The sequence below is a fragment of the Pristiophorus japonicus genome, chromosome 10 (assembly GCF_044704955.1).
Source record: "Pristiophorus japonicus isolate sPriJap1 chromosome 10, sPriJap1.hap1, whole genome shotgun sequence".
In the NCBI taxonomy this organism is placed as follows: domain Eukaryota; kingdom Metazoa; phylum Chordata; class Chondrichthyes; family Pristiophoridae; genus Pristiophorus; species Pristiophorus japonicus.
Window position 1 is genome coordinate 5,040,749 of NC_091986.1, and position 17,946 is coordinate 5,058,694.

General features: G+C 42.7%; 1 protein-coding gene across 2 annotated transcripts in view; it reads right to left on the minus strand.

Moving 5' to 3' along the window:
* gpc5a (glypican 5a) overlaps positions 1-17,208 on the minus strand; it is a 1,129,174-nt gene extending 1,111,966 nt beyond the window's left edge. For both annotated transcript variants that reach the window (XM_070891692.1, XM_070891693.1), the window contains exon 1: positions 16,691-17,208. In XM_070891692.1, coding sequence (XP_070747793.1) covers positions 16,691-16,826 — 136 coding nt within the window. In that variant the 5' untranslated portion in view covers positions 16,827-17,208. The remainder of the gene's footprint in view (positions 1-16,690) is intronic.
* Between the last annotated feature and the right edge of the window lie 738 nt (positions 17,209-17,946).

The following is a 17,946-nucleotide window of genomic DNA, read 5'->3' on the forward strand; positions in this document are numbered from 1 at the left end:
TCGCCCGGAGACAGGACGCACTGGGAGGGCCGGGAGCTACTGCGCACGCGCGCAGCTGCCGGCACTGTTTTTGGCGCAGGGCTGTAGCTCCGCCCCCAGCAGCTCCTGCTACGCCGCGCCGAGCCGAGCTGGAAACGGGCCGACAGATATCGGAGAATCGCGAGGAAAGTATTCGCTGCAATTTCTGTTCAACAAATTAGACGGGCCTCTCCGATGTGCGCCGTTCTAGTGGGGGTCCAAAACTTGAGCCCATAGTTTCTACTTGTGGGGAAGAGCACAACTAGAGGCCATCAATATAAGATAGTCACCAAGAAATCCAACAAGGAACTCAGAAGAAACTTCTTTACCCAGAGAGTGGTGAGAATTTGAAACTCGCGGCCACAGGGAGGGGTTGAGGCGAATAGTATAGTTGCAGTTAAGGGGAGGCTCGACAAGCATTAGAGGGAGAAGGGAATGGAGGGTTATGCTGATAGAGTTAGATGAGGAAAGACGGGAGGAGGCTCGAGTGCCGGCATGGAATGGTTGGATAGTATGGCCTGTTTCTGTGCCGTATATCCTATGATTGTGGCGTGCAGGAACCGGATTAATGAGGCCCGCACATGTCTGCAGCGGGCTGCCTCAATATTTCCGGAAAACCCAGGAGCTAAAACAGGTGGGGTGGGGAAACGTCGCCAATAGTGCCCAGCCGCCAATTTAACCGCCACTCACACCACTTCACTCAGGCGGGCAGGGGCTGCAGAACATTTCAAAGGACACTGGTATAGAAAGACGCATTTGTATTAAAAATAAGTGGGAAAGAGAGAAGAAATGTGCAACGGTAGACTGTAAAGGTCTAAAAAAAAAAGTTGAAGAGTCCCTGAGAAGCCTAAGAAAAATTAGGAATCACCAGAGACAAATGCAGGTATCCAGATTCCTGTGAGTTATTATTTGTACTCAACACACAATTTTAAATGTACTCAATTTGGCCCAAAATCATCAATACTAGCACATCTCCATGGCATTGCACAAAGTGATTAATAGGTTTTAAGAACAGAATTATTGCACCAAATAGTATTATCAGCAACAGTAATTTATTAGCATTGGTGTTTGCCTCAAGATCAAAGGGAAGGGGCTTGGGTCCAGTAATACTGTAATGGACATTCAGGATAAACTCCATTCCCCTCCCTGGCCTGAGGCCGAACCAGACTGTTCTCAAATTCTGGCCACTTGCTCATCACTGATTTCCATCACCCCACCATTGGTGGCCATGCCTTCAGCTGTCTAGGCTCCAAGTTCTGGAATTCCCTCCCGAAACCTCTCCACCTCCTTCCCTTCTCTCCTCCTTTAAGATGTTTCTTACAACCTACCAATTTGACCAAGCTTTTGGTAACCTGTCTAAAATATCTCCTTCTGTGGCTTGGTGTCAAATTTGGCTTGATAACACTCCTGTGAATTACTAAGTTAAAGGCACTAGGTAACTGCCAATTGATGCGGAGAGTAATTTGAAGGGAGGGTCCCAGGTTCTGGGAGCACTGGAAGGGGATCTTGGAGTTCAAAAGCATCACACGGGGTGGAGGATCTTTGGATCGAGGTACCACCCTGGGATCAGACGGCACTGGGAAGGAATGCACCTTGGAATGCAGTCTTGAGGTTAGTAAGCACTGAGAGGCATGTTTCTGTCTGTAAACAGTTCACAATAAATAAAGGAGCAGTTTTCAATACTAAAAGTGTGAGACTTTCTTCAAGTAAAGCTTTGAGAATTCAAACTACAGTTTATTTTGAAGTCTTTTGCAAAATGCAATGAAACTCACAGATCCTCACAGAATCAAGGCAGACAACCTTCTGCTTCAACTCAAACCCACCAATGCAAACTCTGCAAACTCGACATACTCCGAATGTGCAGATGTGGTTAGAAAGTCCAAAGCTTGGGGACAAAGTATACAGATAAAGCTCAGGCTTTGACATAAAAACGAAGGCATTAAAAAGACACAAAATTCAAGTCAGAGAGTAAATTAATGATGTCAATGAAAAATCTATAATTTACAAAAAAATGTTTAAAACTTTATTTTGGACATTAAAAATTTGAGTTACTGAGAAAAAGTGATTTGTCTTTCAAAAAGTTGAGAGAGTTATTCAATTAGTCCACTTAGTTCCTCTTTTTAAGTTGGTAGGTTCACCTGACTGGACATTCAGAATTGGCTGTTTACACAAGTATTTAGCAGCTACTCATTGGCCGTTTATGGAGATGCTTATAATTTGTATGTTGTCCTCTTAAGTTCTGATTTACTGCCATTTTATTTTGAGTCAAAGTGTGATGGCAAAATGGTGACATTGGACTTTCCTCATGAGAAATGTTGATATAAAAAGTGCTTTGTGGAAATCATGACACAGGAAGCAATGATAAAATGTGTGTGCTTTCAGATCTCCTGTGGTATTTTTCACACTGAGTCGAAGGATATGCTGATTTACCATAAATAAAAACAAAAAATGCTGGAAATACTCAGCGGGTCAGGCAGTATCTGTAGAGACAGAAACAGTTAATGTTTCAGATCAATGACCTATCTTTGATTTACCATGTCCATCACCATGTGAACCATTCCCATGACCGGTTCCAGAGCATAACCCACACAAATCTAAAAAGTAAGTTTATTTAGAAAACTTGTTTAAGAGCACTATCATAAAATAAGTCTGTTAGTTTGCTAAGGCACTTGCAAAGTTAACACCATATATATGGTATAGTTTGTACAGAGTTCAAGAGAAGACACTCTGAGCTCTGAGGGACAAGGAGAGGCTCAGGAATGTAGAAGGTTGAGTAGTGGCAGGCCCAAGGTCTAACCACCACGACTGAAAATATGAAACTGTGAGAGGGAGGTGCGCAGGAGATGGCCCCAAAGTCAATCGAGTGGAAGGAAGTTGGTTCGGTGAATAAACCCGAGCACCATGCATCAGATTAGATCATTCCTGAAAGAAGAAAACAGGATGGGTGAAAAGTGGGTAGACAGAGATCGGAATCAGGCAAGTAGGTGGCTCCATCTTTGTAACATCACCCGCCTCTGCCCCACCTCAGCCCATCTGTTACTGAAACCCCAATCAATTTCTTTGTCACCTCCAGACTTGAGTATTCCAATGCTCTCTGAACCCATTTCCCATCCTCCACCCTTTACAAACATGAGCTCGTACACTACACAGGAACAAAGGAACAGGAGGCCATTCAGCTCCTCAAGCCTATTCTGCCATTCAATTAGATCGTGGCTGAACTGTATCTTAACTCCATTTACCCATCTTGGATCCGTAACCCTTAATATCTCGCCGAATAGAAATTAGATATTTTAGATATATTCCCACAAGTCAAGGTGGGAGAGTAAAAGCAGGGGTTCCTTGGATGGAGTAGATTATTAAAATGAGAGCTTACAAAGACATTTGACAAATTGAGGCTAATAATATAGAAGGAAAATCAAGCCAAATATAGAAAAATAGAAAGGAAGCAGAAATTATTAGAAAGACGAATAGAAGGTTTGAGGAAATACTGGGAAAATAAAGGAAATAGTTAAAAACATTATAGAAACATTAAAAAGTAGAAACTTAGAAATTAGGTGCAGGAGCAGGCCATTCGGCCCTTTGAGCCTGCACCGCCATTCAGTAAGATCATGGCTGATCATTCAACCTCAGTACCCCTTTCCTGCTTTCTCTCCATACCCCTTGATTCCTTTGGCCGTAAGGGCCACATCTAACTCCCTTTTGAATATATCTAACGAACTGACCTCAACAACTTTCTGCGGTAGAGAATTCCACAGGTTAACCATTCTCTGAGTGAAGAAGTTTCTCCTCATCTCGGTCCTAAATGGCTTACCCCTTATCCTTAGACTGTGACCTCTGGTTCTGGAACTCCCCAGCAACGGGAACATTCTTCCTGCCTCTAACCTGTCCAACCTCGTCAGAATTTTATATGTTTCTATGAGATCCCCTCTCATTCTTCTAATCTCGAGTGGATACAGGCCCAGTTGATCCAGTCTCTCCTCAGATGTCAGTCCTGCCATCCCGGGAATCAGTTTGGTGAACCTTTGCTATACTCCGTAAATAGCAAGAACATCCTTCCTCAGATTAGGAGACCAAAACTGAACACAATATTCTAGGTGTGGCCTCACCAAGGCTCTGTACAACTGCACTAAGACCTCCCTGCTCGCTCCTATACTCAAATCCCCTAGCTATGAAGGCCAACATGCCAATTGTCTTCTTCACAGCCTGCTGTAGCTGCATCCAACTTTCAATGACTGATGTACCATGACACCCAGGTCTCATTGCACCTCCCCTTTTCTGAATCTGTCACCATTCAGATAATATTCTGTCTTTCTGTTTTTGCCACCAAAGTGAATAACCTCACATTTATCCACATTGTACTGCATCTGCCATGCATTTGTCCACTCACCTAACCTGCCCAAGTCACCCTGCAGCCTCTTAGCATCCTCCTCACAGCTCACACCGCCACCCAGCTTAGTGTCATCTGCAAACTTGGAGATATTACATTCAATTCCTTCATCTAAATCATTGATGTATATTGTAAATAGCTGGGTCCCAGCACTGAGCCCTGCGGCACCCCACTGGTCACTGTCTGCCATTCTGAAAAGGACCCGTTTATTCCGACTCTCTGCTTCCTGTCTGCCAACCAGTTCTCTATCCACGTCAATACAATACCCCCAATACCATGTGCTTTAATTTTGCACACTAATCTCTGGTGTGGGATCTTGTCAAAAGCCTTTTGAAAGTCCAAATACACCACATCTACTGGTTCTCCCTTGTCCACTCTACTAGTTACATCCTCAAAAAATTTCTAGAAGCTTTGTCAAGCATGATTTTCCTTTCATAAATCCATGCTGACTTGGACCGATCCGGTCACTGCTTTCCAAATACGTTGCTATTTCATCTTTGATAATTGATTCTAACATTTTCCCCACCACCTAACCGGTCTAAAATTACCTGTTTTCTCTCTCCCTCCTTTTTAAAAAAAAGTGGTGTTTCATTAGCTACCCTCCAGTCCATAGGAACTGATCCAGAGTCAATAGAATGTTGGAAAATGATGACCAATGCATTCACTATTTCTAGAGTCACTTCCTTAAGTACTCTGGGATGAAGCCTATCAGGCCCTAGGGATTTATTGGCCTTCAATCCCATTAATTTCTCTAACACAATTTCCTGACTAATAAGGATTTCCTTCAGTTCCTCCTTTTCGCTAGACCCTCGGTCCCCTAGTATTTCCAGAAGGTTATTTGTGTCTTCCAGTAGAGAATTAAATATAGGCTAAGGTTGGTTAAAATTGAAAAATAAAATCTTATGGAGGAAGAAGCAATGGTGGAGATACCAAATGACTACTTTTCTTCAATTTTGACAGAAGAATGTGATAGTGGGAATAGATAGGATAGCTATAGATGAGGAAGTACTAAATAAAATGGTGCAACTCAACATGGATAAATCAATGGGCCCGGAGAAAATACCAAGGGAAGTCAGAGAGCAAATAGCAGATGCTCTGAGCACAATCTTTCCAATATTTTTAAATATGAAAACTATGGAGCTGAGGGTTGCCAATGTAACACCTCTGTTCAGAAATGGATAAACCTGGAACTATAGAGCAGTCAGCCTAACACTGGCAGTGAGGAAGCTTCTGGAGGCCATCATATAGAATAACATTCTCACCTAGAAAGACATGGGTTAATTAAGGCAAGCCAACTTGAATTTGTAAAAGGCAAGTTGTGTCTGACAAATTTAAGAGCGTTCTTGAGGAAATAATTAAATCTACTGATTAAGGAAATGCAATGAATGGATTTTCAACAGGCTTTTGATAAGGTGTCACGAAGGAGGCTTAAAATTAAAAGCACAAAAATATTTAAGGATTGTGGCACTATGGTTAGGAAGCTGTTTATAGAAAGTAGTGTGCTGGTTAATAGATGTTTTTCAGCCTTTAGGGATGTAAACAGTGATGTACTCCAGGGTCAGTGTTGGAACTATTACTCTTTTCTCACTCTCTTTTTATATATATATATTTACACACACACTCATATATATATTTTTTTTTATTATATATGTATGAAATTGATCTGGACTTGGGTATAAGGGATGCACTATCAAAATTTGCAGACATCACAAAAATAGGGGAATATGGTTATCTTCAGGACGACATAGAAGCGTTAGTAGATTGAATAGACATGAAACTGAATGGCAAGAAATAGGAAGTGACATATTTTGGGAGGAAGGAGAATACTAAATGGTAAAACTTTAAAAAAAGTTCAAGGAGCAGGGAGACTTAGAGGCTCAGATGCATAAAACTTTAAAAGTAGAAGGGCAAGTTGATAAAGCTTCAAAAAAAACATGGAATCCTCAGTTTTATAATTAGGGCATAGCAGGAGCGGCAAGGTCGGGGCGAAGGAACAGTGAGAGACTGTAGAGGGACGAGATCCAGGCCCAGGGGAGGCGCAAGTTCGGGGCCAGGGGCCCAGAGGCAGCACGGGCCAGCCCACACTGCGATATGTGCGCGCACTAGGTCCGTGCAGCAGAGCTGGTCTCCAATCGTCTTGGGTAATCCTTGCCACTGGACCAAGACCTAGCTCTGTCAAGCCCGTGTGGTGGCTGGTGTGCAACGGTCACCCCACGTTAAAAAAATCCACCCACAGGCATCTTCCACCCTTCAACATGTAGTTCGGGATCCGGAATATGAGGTCCTTCAATGAAACACCTGTGAACTCGTCCCTTTTAGGCGTGGAAGCAAGTCATCCTCGTTCCGAGGGACTGCCTGTGATGATGATGAGAATGATAATGCTAAACCTACAGAAATTTTGGTTAGGCTACAGTTGAAATACCTAGGCCAGTTTTGGGCACCTTACTTAGGAAGCATGTCACTGCCAGAAAAGGGACAGAAGAGAGCTACAAAATGAAGTCAAGAACAAGGGGCTTTAGTAATGAGGAGAGAATAGAGAAACTGGGGTCGATCCATTAGGGAAAAAAAGGTTGCAAGGAGATCTTAGAGCTGTTCAAAACTAAGAGGTCTTGATCAGGTCAAACTATTTCCACAGGTTAATGATTCGCTGACCAATCAGTATAAATTTAAGTTTATCACCAAAAGAAAGAAGCGGTTAGATTTTTTTTTTAAATCGCAAGGCAGTTAGGACATGGAATGCCAAACTAGAGGAAGAAGTGAAGCAAAGTCCACAATCGCTTTTAAAAGGGAAATATAGAAACAAAGAAAATAGGTGCAGGAGTAGGCCATTCGGCCCTTCGAGCCTGCACCGCCATTCAATAAGATCATGGCTGATCATTCACCTCAGTACCCCTTTCCTGCTTTCTCTCCATACCTGTTGATCCCTTTTGCCATAACGGTCATATCTAACTCCCTCTTGAATATATCTAATGAACTGGCATCAACAAATCTCTGCGGCAGGGAATTCCACATGTTAACAACTCTGAGTGAAGAAGTTTCTCCTCATCTCAGTCCTAAGTGGCTTACCCCTTATCCTTAGACTATGACCCCTGGTTCTGGACTTCCCCAACATCGGGAACATTCTTCCTGCATCTAACCTGTCCAGTTCTGTCAGAATTTTATATGTTTCTATGAGATCCCCTCTCATCCTTCTAAACTCCAGTGAATACAGGCCCAGTCGATCCAGTCTCTCCTCGTATGTCAGTTGTGCCATCCCGGGAATCAGTCTGGTGAACCTTCGCTGCACCCCCTCAATAGCAAGAACATCCTTCCTCAGATTAGGAGACCAAAACTGAACACAATATTCCAGATGAGGCCTTACTAAAGCCCTGTACAACTACAGTAAGACCTCCCTGCTCCTATACTCAAATCGCCTAGCTATGAAGGCCAACATACCATTTGCCTTCTTCACTGCCTGCTGTACCTGCATGCCGACTTTCAATGACTGATGTACCATGACACCCAGGTCTCGTTGCACCTTCCTTTTTCTTAATCTGCCGTCATTCAGATAATATTCTGCCTTCGTGTTTTTGCCACCAAAGTGGATAACCTCACATTTATCCACATTATACTGCATCTGCCATGTGTTTGCCCACTCACCTAACCTGTCCAAGTCATATCGCAGCCTCTTAACATCCTCCTCACAGCTCACAACGTCACCCAGCTTAGTGTTATCTGCAAACTTGGAGATATTACACTCAATTCTTTCATCTAAATCATTAATGTATATTATACTGAGCCCTGCGGCACCCCAGTAGTCACTGCCTGCCATTGTGAAAAGGACTCGTTTATCCCAACTCTCTGCTTCCTGTCTGCCAACCAGTTCTCTATCCATGTCAGTACATTACCCCCAATACCATGTGCTTTAATTTTGAACACCAATCTCTTGTGTGGGACCTTATCAAAAGCTGTTTGAAAGTCTAAATACACAACATCCACTGGTTCTCCCTTGTCCACTCTATTAGTTACATCCTCAAAAAATTCTAGAAGATTTGTCAAGCATGATTTCCCTTTCATAAATCCATGCTGACTTGAACCGATCTGGTCAATGCTTTCCAAATACGCTGCTATTTCATCTTTAATATTTGATTCCAACATTTTCCCCACTACTGATGTCGGGTTAACCGGTCTATAATTCCCGTTTTCTCTCTCCCTCCTTTCTTAAAAAGTGGTGTTACATTAGCTACCCTCCAGTCCATAGGAACTGATCCAGAGTCGATAGACTGTTGGAAAATGATCACCAATGCATCCACTATTTCTAGGGCCACTTCCTTGAAAATGCTTGAAAAAGAAAAAAAAAATTCAAGGGTACAGTAGGGGAAGAGATGTAACTAGGTGGACAGCTCTTTCAGAGAACCCGCACAAGTACAATGGGTTGAATGGCCTCTTTCTGTGGTGTAAAATTCACCGGCTTTATCTGCATGCCTTGTTATCCTGTCTGCATCTTTCAGCACTCTTCCTCGCAGTTTGCTTTGTCCCCAAATTTGGTATTTTAGGCCTAGGTTCAAATCATTTATTGAAATAGAAAAAAGGTTCCAGCACAGATAACGGGATACTCTTGCCAATCCAAAGAAGGATACTTCCCTATTACTTTGTTTACCAGTCCCCTTTATCAACACCACTATAGATTCCTTTATGCCACATACCTTAATTAATGTAATGCTGGAAAATCAAGGATCAAAGCTCTGAGAGTGGAACAAAAAGCTAACGTGGAATATTGTTGGACATATTAGAAAATGGAATGGCTAAGTTTGTTACAATTTTTAAGGTGTTTTTTGAGCCAATTAACATGCCTAATGTCCTAGATACATCAGACGCTTTCCACATTGAAATAGATGTGACACGCTCCTGATCTTTGGGCACCCGGTGCCGAGGGGAGCGGGCAGGTCAGAGGGCCTCCTTGGAGGACAGCTCCTGGGACTGGCCAAGATGGCTATTAACAAGTCCAGGCAGCGAGCAGTCGAGGGGGTCGTTCAGTCTGACTGCCTGCCTCTCTTCCGCGACTACGTTCTCGCCAGGGTGTCCCTGGAGATGGAGCACGCGGTGTCCACCGGTACTCTCACGGCCTTCCGCGAGAGATGGGCACCGGAGGGACTGGAGTGCATCATCACCCCCGGCAACCAAATTTTAATTTGATTCAAGTTTCCGTTAAAGTTTTATTTGGAAATTTGTGGGTTCTATTGCCCTGACCAAAAGAGGGCACTTGATTTAAAGTTCTACTTAAAACAGTTGAAAATAAGTGTGATTGCTGAACTGGTTAAGGAAATAGTAGGTAACCCATACAGAGCAAGGATATCCTCGGTTAACTCGCAGTCTGTATTTAATTAGCTAATCTCAACTGGGACAGCGGTAAATACTGCAATTAGTCAAGACTGAGGATTGCTTGAGGAGGGAGAAATTAAACAGGGTTACTGTGATGATTCAGTATCATGTTGCCTGGTATGAGGAAATACCAGTATTTGAAAATTGGACTGTTTGCATGAGAATAGTGGACATTACAGGGTAATTAGATTGAAGTTTTTTTTTAAATGATTAAAGGGATTGGACAGCTTAGATTGAAACATATTTTTAACAGTAACTGTGAGGTCTGCAACAAGGGAACAGAGATACAAGATTAACATATTCAGGGCTGAGGAGAGAACGTTTTTTTTTAAATGGAGAACTGTAAGGCTATGGAAAGCACAAGAATTAGTAATTGAAGCGCAAACCACCTCAACATTTAATAATTGATTAGATAGATGGCTCAAATAAAGGGGGAAAAAGGAATATGAGGCAGTGCATGCACATGGGATAAATGGATGATAAACACCAAAACAAATTAGTTGAGCTGAAAGGCCTATTTCCATGTTGTAATTTCTATGGCTATACTAACCTGGAGCTGTGTTTCATAAAGGAATCAATATCTTCAGAAGAGCAAGGGAGAAAATTGGTGGGAAAAGGAAGAAGAAATATAATTGCATATGGTTCAATTAAGAAAGTCAGAGAACGTGCTGCTCTACACAATCTACATTTTGGTACAGGTTGAACCTCTCTGGTCCGGAAACATCCGTGGTTCGGCATTAGTTTGCGGAACTGCTGCTTCCCTGGGCCTGGGCTTGGAGCTCGCTGTTGAGTACTCCCTTGCCGCTCAGCAGTTCACTCTGCCTCCTCATTGTGGAATTGTGGCCCTTAACGGTGCAGTGAAGGGGCGACAAACCTGAGACAGAGAGAAATGACCAATCACCAACATTCCCTGCCTCTCCTCCCTCACTGAGCGATCACCAGCACTGACCTCCCACGGTTCGGAAAATTCTCTGTTCCAGCACCGGTCAGGTCACGAGGGTGCCGGACCAGAGAGGTTCAACCTGTATGAGCAAAAGGTTTACACTATCAGATCTATTATATTTAATACTACAACCAGGACAGTTAACACTGTCGCAATGTATTTTGGGTTTATTTACATTACATGTTACCAAATAACCAAGTGTTTTCTCTATGTCATACATTTTTGTACCGTTAAAATGGAATAAAAAAAGAGGGAAATTACAAAGCTGAAATCTAATTAAGTTCAGATATTATAAAATATTTAAGACTGAATTTTTAAAAAGTTCATATTATATTATCTGAACAAGATTAGATTACAACATTGAAAATTATTTTCTGTTATTTTATCTGATGACTGCATAAAGCAAGAATGAAGTTTATATGTATCATGTGGACCTGATAATTAGATTTCTGCCTCAAATTTACACAGACTCCCATCCAACATTTTATTGTATATACACACTGTACTTTAACTTTTGATAGAGGTACCAATTTTGGTGAGAATTTCAGGTCTGTATCAAATAGAAGGACAAATATTTTCCCCCATTATGTCATTTTGCAGCTTTAAGAGACAACATGCAGTTCAGTAAATTCTATCCAATTGGACATAAATGTTCCTATAATCAACCAGAAATTATTTTAGAAAAGTATGCCATTATTAAATCATGTATCAACAACACAAAGCACACTATAAGTTACTGACTACTGGCATCACAAAGTAGGACATATATTGAATGAAACAGCATAAATGTGAAATATGTTGCAAAAATAAGTAATCCCATGGAATGATTTCATAGCCGTAATATAATCTGAGTTCATACGCCAGTTATAAGCAGCTTCAGTCTTGCTTTTACATTTGAGGCATTTGTGGATGACATCACAGTTAGTTCACTTGTAGTCACTCCCAGGTATCCATTACGGTCTACAAAAATGTATTTAATAATTCCCACAGCGCGCACTCTGTCAGTATTAATCAGATAGCTTTGCACAAACTACTGCAAAGATGTGAGATTATTTTTCTTTTGCTTTGCCATTCATGACAAAACAATTTAATTTATTAAGATGCACGTTTGCTAATTTAGTGCACGGCAAAGTATGAATTGATTTTAAAATGGCTATATTGAGGGCACGGAGAATATTTACTATCACGGCTGATATTCTGATTTTGCTCCTCAATCTACATTACTCAGAGCAGATCGTGCTCCGAATACAAGATGTTGATCTTCAGGGAAAAGAAAATCAATATTCAATTAGTAAATTAATACTAACTGATGACTACGGTGTTCATGTGTAATTTTCATTGAAGTTACACCAAAGCAAATATTGAAATCAAGGATTTACTTACCTAAAGCAATTCTTTCATTCAATTTTCTAAACAAAATGCAAGGTAAAACTTGTAATTATTTGAAAGTTATATTGGAGAAACTGCTGGAATTCATTATTACAGCAGAAATTATGAGCTGCTATGACTTGAAACAATTAAATACAGATTGCAAACTATCAGGGACTTTTAAAATCATCTTATCTTTATAATCATTTCTTTACAGATCCATATAGCCAAAGTTATGAAAATATATGAAGTACAAACCTAGAAGTCAGCTAATGGGCTAGGTTTTCGGTTTTCGGCGAAAACGGTAGTTTTACGCCAAAATTATCGTATTCGCTGTGCTACCGTTTTAGGCCTAACTTTCGGCCTTTACGGGCAAATTGATAAAGTCAGTGTTGCACGAGGATTCACGGCGCAAACCGTGAGTTTCAGCAACTTCAGTCCGGGGTCGGTAGCGCTGCGAGAGAGGCCTTGGGAGGGAAGGGAAAAAAAAAAATTGGAAAAAACATTCAAAAAAACCTTACCTACTAAAATCGCTGAAAAATAATTTAAAAATAAAAAATTTAACTTACCTTTTTGCAGGTCTTCATACTTACTGCTGCTGGCAGGGCTGCACCGATATGGTTTGACCCTGTCGATATTCTGGGCGTGGCGTAAGGTTCGGGGGATTGCTGAAAAGTACGACGGTAACGCAATCCGCGGCATTACACGTCGGCGTTCCTCTCCCCGGCGGTGGAAGCGCCGGCCAAGGATCCCGCCAACCGGGTTTTCACCGCAGAGGGTCAAATCGCGGCGAAAACCCGGTCGCAAAGTTGGTGAGAATATGTGTACTGCAGATCTTTCTATCTGCTATAAACAGAAGTTTAGTAAAAACATAGTTTTCGCCCACATCACTGGACTACTCCCTCCCCTCCACAATACAATGAGTTGCTGTTCTTATTCCATACAGTTTCTAGGCTAACCTCTGGCTGAACTACACATTAAACTATAATTGTTCCTGGGGTTATTATCCAAATATAATCCAGACATCTGCTAGTGACTACTGTATGCCTTTACGAATTTATTTTCCAATTCTGTATCATTCTATGTCTACCGAAGAATATTTTCACTCTATAATATAAAGAACACCTACAAATTGTTCTGATGCAATTTGTGTGGGCAAAAGTTTACGCAACCCCTGTCTTAAAAGCAGTTATTTCATTCGAAGGTCTTCGCAGTTTACACAAGGAAAAATGCCAGTTTATAAAATTTGCTAACATTGTAGCTCTAACAATTTAGTACAACGCCCAGAATCTTAGCTGCTTACAAAACCATTTTTACTTTGCACTTTTGTGACAGGAACTATCAATTTGTTTATTATTGTAACAAAAGTAGCTCAATGAAGTGTGAATAGAACAAATGAGATTTTAAATAATCTCCCAAGTGCTGGAAGTCAGAAATAAAACTGAAACTCCACAGCAGGAAATGTAGTTGCGATTTCTCCTGAACACCCTAAACATAAATCTATCTTTTCAAGTGCTCAGCAAGTCCTTCCAACTCAGCGCTTGCATAGAGTATACAAGTGAAATGAATAATTCTTCAAAGCAGCTTTAATTTTCATTACCTTTTAAAATTGCTTTGAGAATACAGAGTGACATTTATGAAGTTATTTTCAAGATGTCATAAAATTGCCATCTCCCAAACTGGGCTATTCATGGTCATAATGTTGTCATTTGTCCTCATCATATTCCACAAAGTCTCTATGCATTTGAATGTCTGATCGGGGCCATAAAAGGAGTGGTGAATGGCGGCCATGGACAGCGTGGAGGCGTACCACTTCAAGGTACAGCGCGAGCTGGTGCAGGAGGGCGACGGCTGTGAAGAGTGACGTCATCAAGATCCAGGTCGGTGATTGGAGCGTGGGCAGATACAGCAGGAGCACCGAGAGACTGTGGAGGGATGTGATCAGGGCCCAGGGAAGGCGTGAATTCGGGGCCAGGGGCCCAGGGGTAGCACAGACCAGCCCACACTGCGATATGTGTGCGCACTGGGTCCGTGCAGTAGAGCTGGTCTCCAGTCATCTTGGGTAATCCTTGCCACTGGACCAAGACCTAGCTCTGTCAGACCCGTGTGGTGGCTGGTGTGCAATGGCCACCCCACGTTAAAAAAATCCACACTCAGGCATCTTCCACCCTTCAGGATGTAGTTCGGGTCCTTCATTGAAACACCTGTGAACTCGTCCTTTTTTTTGGCGTGGAAGCAAGTCATCCTCGTTTTGAGGGATCGCCTATGATGATGATGGATGCCATTACCCAAGATGTCAGCAATGCAAGGTAGAAAGTGCATACAATTCTTTGCTTTTCATAGTAAGGAACTTGTATGTAATATATTATGTAGTATGTTTATTACCAAAATAATTGGAAGATGTCTATATATTTTTCTCTAATGTGCGAGAAGTGAGTTGTTTACCAATGCACCCATCGATCTGTATTGGTACACTGTTTAAAAATACTAATGGTATGACTTGCAATTGCAGGGTACAGAAGCCTACTAGTTCTGGTACTGGACTAGCAATGCAGAAGTTCAGAGTTCAAATTCCACCATGGCAAGTTGTGAAACTGAAAAATTACCATGAAAGCTGCCAGAGTGTTGTTCATGTCCTTCAAAGAAGGGAACCTGCCTCCTCTCCCAAGTCTGACCTACATGTGACTCCAGTCCCACACTACACGGTTGACTCTTAATGTCCACAGACAGATGGACAAAAAATACTGTCTTCCCAGTACTGTCCCAAGACACTTCAGAACACATTCTCAAGTTGCAATCTGCAGAAATCATAGAATACAGCCATTTGGCCCATCATGCTTGTGCCAGCTCTTTGAAAGAGCTACCAATTTTCTTTTTTTAATTCCTCCTGCCACCTCTAGTTCTTTTGCCAATGGCCTTAAATCTGTGCCCTTTGCTTACTGACCCTTCTGCTACTGGAAACAGTTTCTCCTTATTTACTCTATCAAAATCCTTCATGATTTTGAACACCTCTGTCAAATCTCCCCTTAACCTTCTCTGAACAACCCCAGTGTCTCCAGTTTCTCCATGTAATTGAAGTCTTTCATCCTGAGTACCATTCTCGTAAAACTCCTCTGCACCCTCGCTGAAGCCTTGACATCAGTGGTGGATGCCCAGAATTGGCTACAGTACTCCAGCTGGGGCCTAAACAATAATTTATAACGGTGTGGCATTACTTCCTTCCTTTTGTACTCTATGTCTATTTATAAAGCCAAAGATCCCACATGCTTTTTTAAAAAAAAAGCCTTATCAACTTGCCACCTTCAGAAACTTGTACAGTACGCCCGCAGCTCTCTCTTCTCCTGCACCACCTTTACAATTGTATCATTCTGTTAATATTGCCTCTCCTCATTCTTCCTACCAAAATGAAGCACTTCGTATTTCTCTGCATTTAATTTCATCTACCATGTGCCTTGTCTGTCTGTGTCCTCCTGAAGTCTGTTACTATCCTCCTCACTGTTTACTACATTTCTGAATTTTGTGTCATCTGCAAACTTAGTAACGATGCCCTGTATAGTTTCTAGGACATTAATATCTATCAAAAAGTGCAGTGGTCCCAACATTGACCTGTGGGGGACAGCACTGCACACTTTACTCCAACTTGAAAAACAAGCAGTCACCACTCACTGCTCTCCGCTTTCTAGCCCTTAGCTCATCCCGTATTAAGGCAGCCACTGCCGCTTTCATCCCATGGGCTTCTGTTTTACTTACCAGTCTATTACGTATGTACTTCATCAAAAGCCCTTTGAAAGTTCGTGTACACATCAATGGAACGATTCTACTGCAGTGCAAAATCATATAAAAGGAAAGTGAAATTCCAACGACTTGCCTCCACAATCAATACCTCGAAACTACTTATCAATCGGTCCCTTTAGTATGGTTTCCTGATTAAATGCAATGAATGTTTTATATGGAAACAGTAATGAAGCTCAGCTACCTCGGGGCTGCTCCCAGTGCGCTGCCGCAACTTTGGAGGAAACCCTGCTTATGCCTGCAAAAGGGGTTTCCGTTAAATCTACAGCAGCGCAGTAGGGTAAGCCGGGGATCACCTCCTATGGTTTAATCCCCTCTTCACTACAAAAAATGCCACTGCCCTGGGCATGAGGCGACCCCCCCCCCCCTCACAGGATTCCTTACCATTCGGATTTTTAAAATGTGACTTCACTGCTAATTGGGCAGTGTCTCTATCATGCGCTCAGTACCCACAACAACAACTGGTATTTATATAGCACCGTTAACGCAGTGAAACGACCCACGGTGCTTCACAGGGGATATTGCCAGATAAACAATTTGAGTTGCATAAAGTAGAAGTTAGCGCAGGTGACCAAAAGCTTGGTCTTAAAGAAGGAGAGAGGAGTGAGATTAAGGCAGGGAGTCCCAGAGCTGGGATCATAAAGTTATTGTTCGAGGGACCGTGCTGAGAAAACGATGCAGTGTGTTATATCCTCAGTACAATTCACAAAGACACACACGCCTGCAGAATGATGCATGTTACCTTGAAGCGTGAGCTAGTGGGCTGAGATGTGTGCTGGGTGCGGAGCCGGTGTAGTGCACAGAGAAAGCTTGCTGCTCACCTGGTCTGGGGGTGTCGGGCAACCACTTGGAGGCTCCGATCTGCCGCAGCTGGAAAACTTTCTTCACCGCTTCGCAGTTGGGCTGAGCCTGCACACTGACCGTCAGCAACAGAAGCAACACAGCCCTGCTCCCCATCTTCGCCAAAGCAACTCCCAGTAAAGATCAAAGCCAGCCCACAACTTGGCAAACTTTCGCCCACCCTCCCACCTTTCCTCCGGGCTGGACTTCCCTCTTCAAAACTTAGCAAAAAAACCTCAAGTGGCAAAGTTTCCCCCACTCCGCCGCTGCTCTTCCTGCCCCGGCGTGCTGCTTTTAATTTTTAGCAACAGTTTAATAATCTCACAAAGCCGAGTGTGTTGAGAGGGGAGGGTGGGATGGCGGAAGAACGGTTAAAATCGGTAGTAGCGGCAAGGAAGCGTGTGCACTCTCGCACACCTCGGCGGGCTGAGCAAGGACAGCAGTGGCGCTCCCCTGGATCTGGCGAGCCAGTGCGCTGCTCCCTCCACCAAACCACATCCCGTCAGAGCCACCCACAGGCTGCAGCAGGAGCTCCAGGTTATGCAAGCACAGAGTGCTCGGCACTACCAAATGCAATGCACTTTAAATGCACAAATATAACCATTAGCATTAGATAACAGGGGAAGGCACCAAGTTGAAAGTTGTAATCAAAGCACAGTGGATCCTTGACATAAGAACATTAAGACATAGGAGCAGGAGTAGGCCATTTGAGCAGGCTCGAGGGGCCAAATGGCCTACTCCTGCACTGCCATTCAGTAAGATCACTGACTCCGCTCCACTTCCCTGCCCACTCCTCAAACCCTTGACTCCCTTGTGAACATCGCTTTGTTTCAATAATTTAACCTTTTCCTTGAAAATGTGATTGCAATTAATTAAAAAATGCACTGTAAACATTGCACACGCAATGGACATACCAGAAACAGATACATTTATAATCGCTGAAAATTCAAAAGTGAAATAATCAGGAATGCTGAAGTAAACTACATCATCATGGGCAGTCCCTCGGAATCGAGGATGACTTGCTTCCACTCTTAAAATGAGTCCTTAGGTGGCTGAACAGTCCAATGCAAGAACCACAGTCCCTGTCACAGGTGGGACAGACAGTCGTTGAGGGAGAGGGTGGGTGGGACTGGTTTGCCGCACACTCTTTCCGCTGCCTGCGCTTGATTTCTGCATGCTCTCGGCGATGAGATGTTCAGCGCCCTCCCGGATGCACTTCCTCCACTTAGGGCGGTCT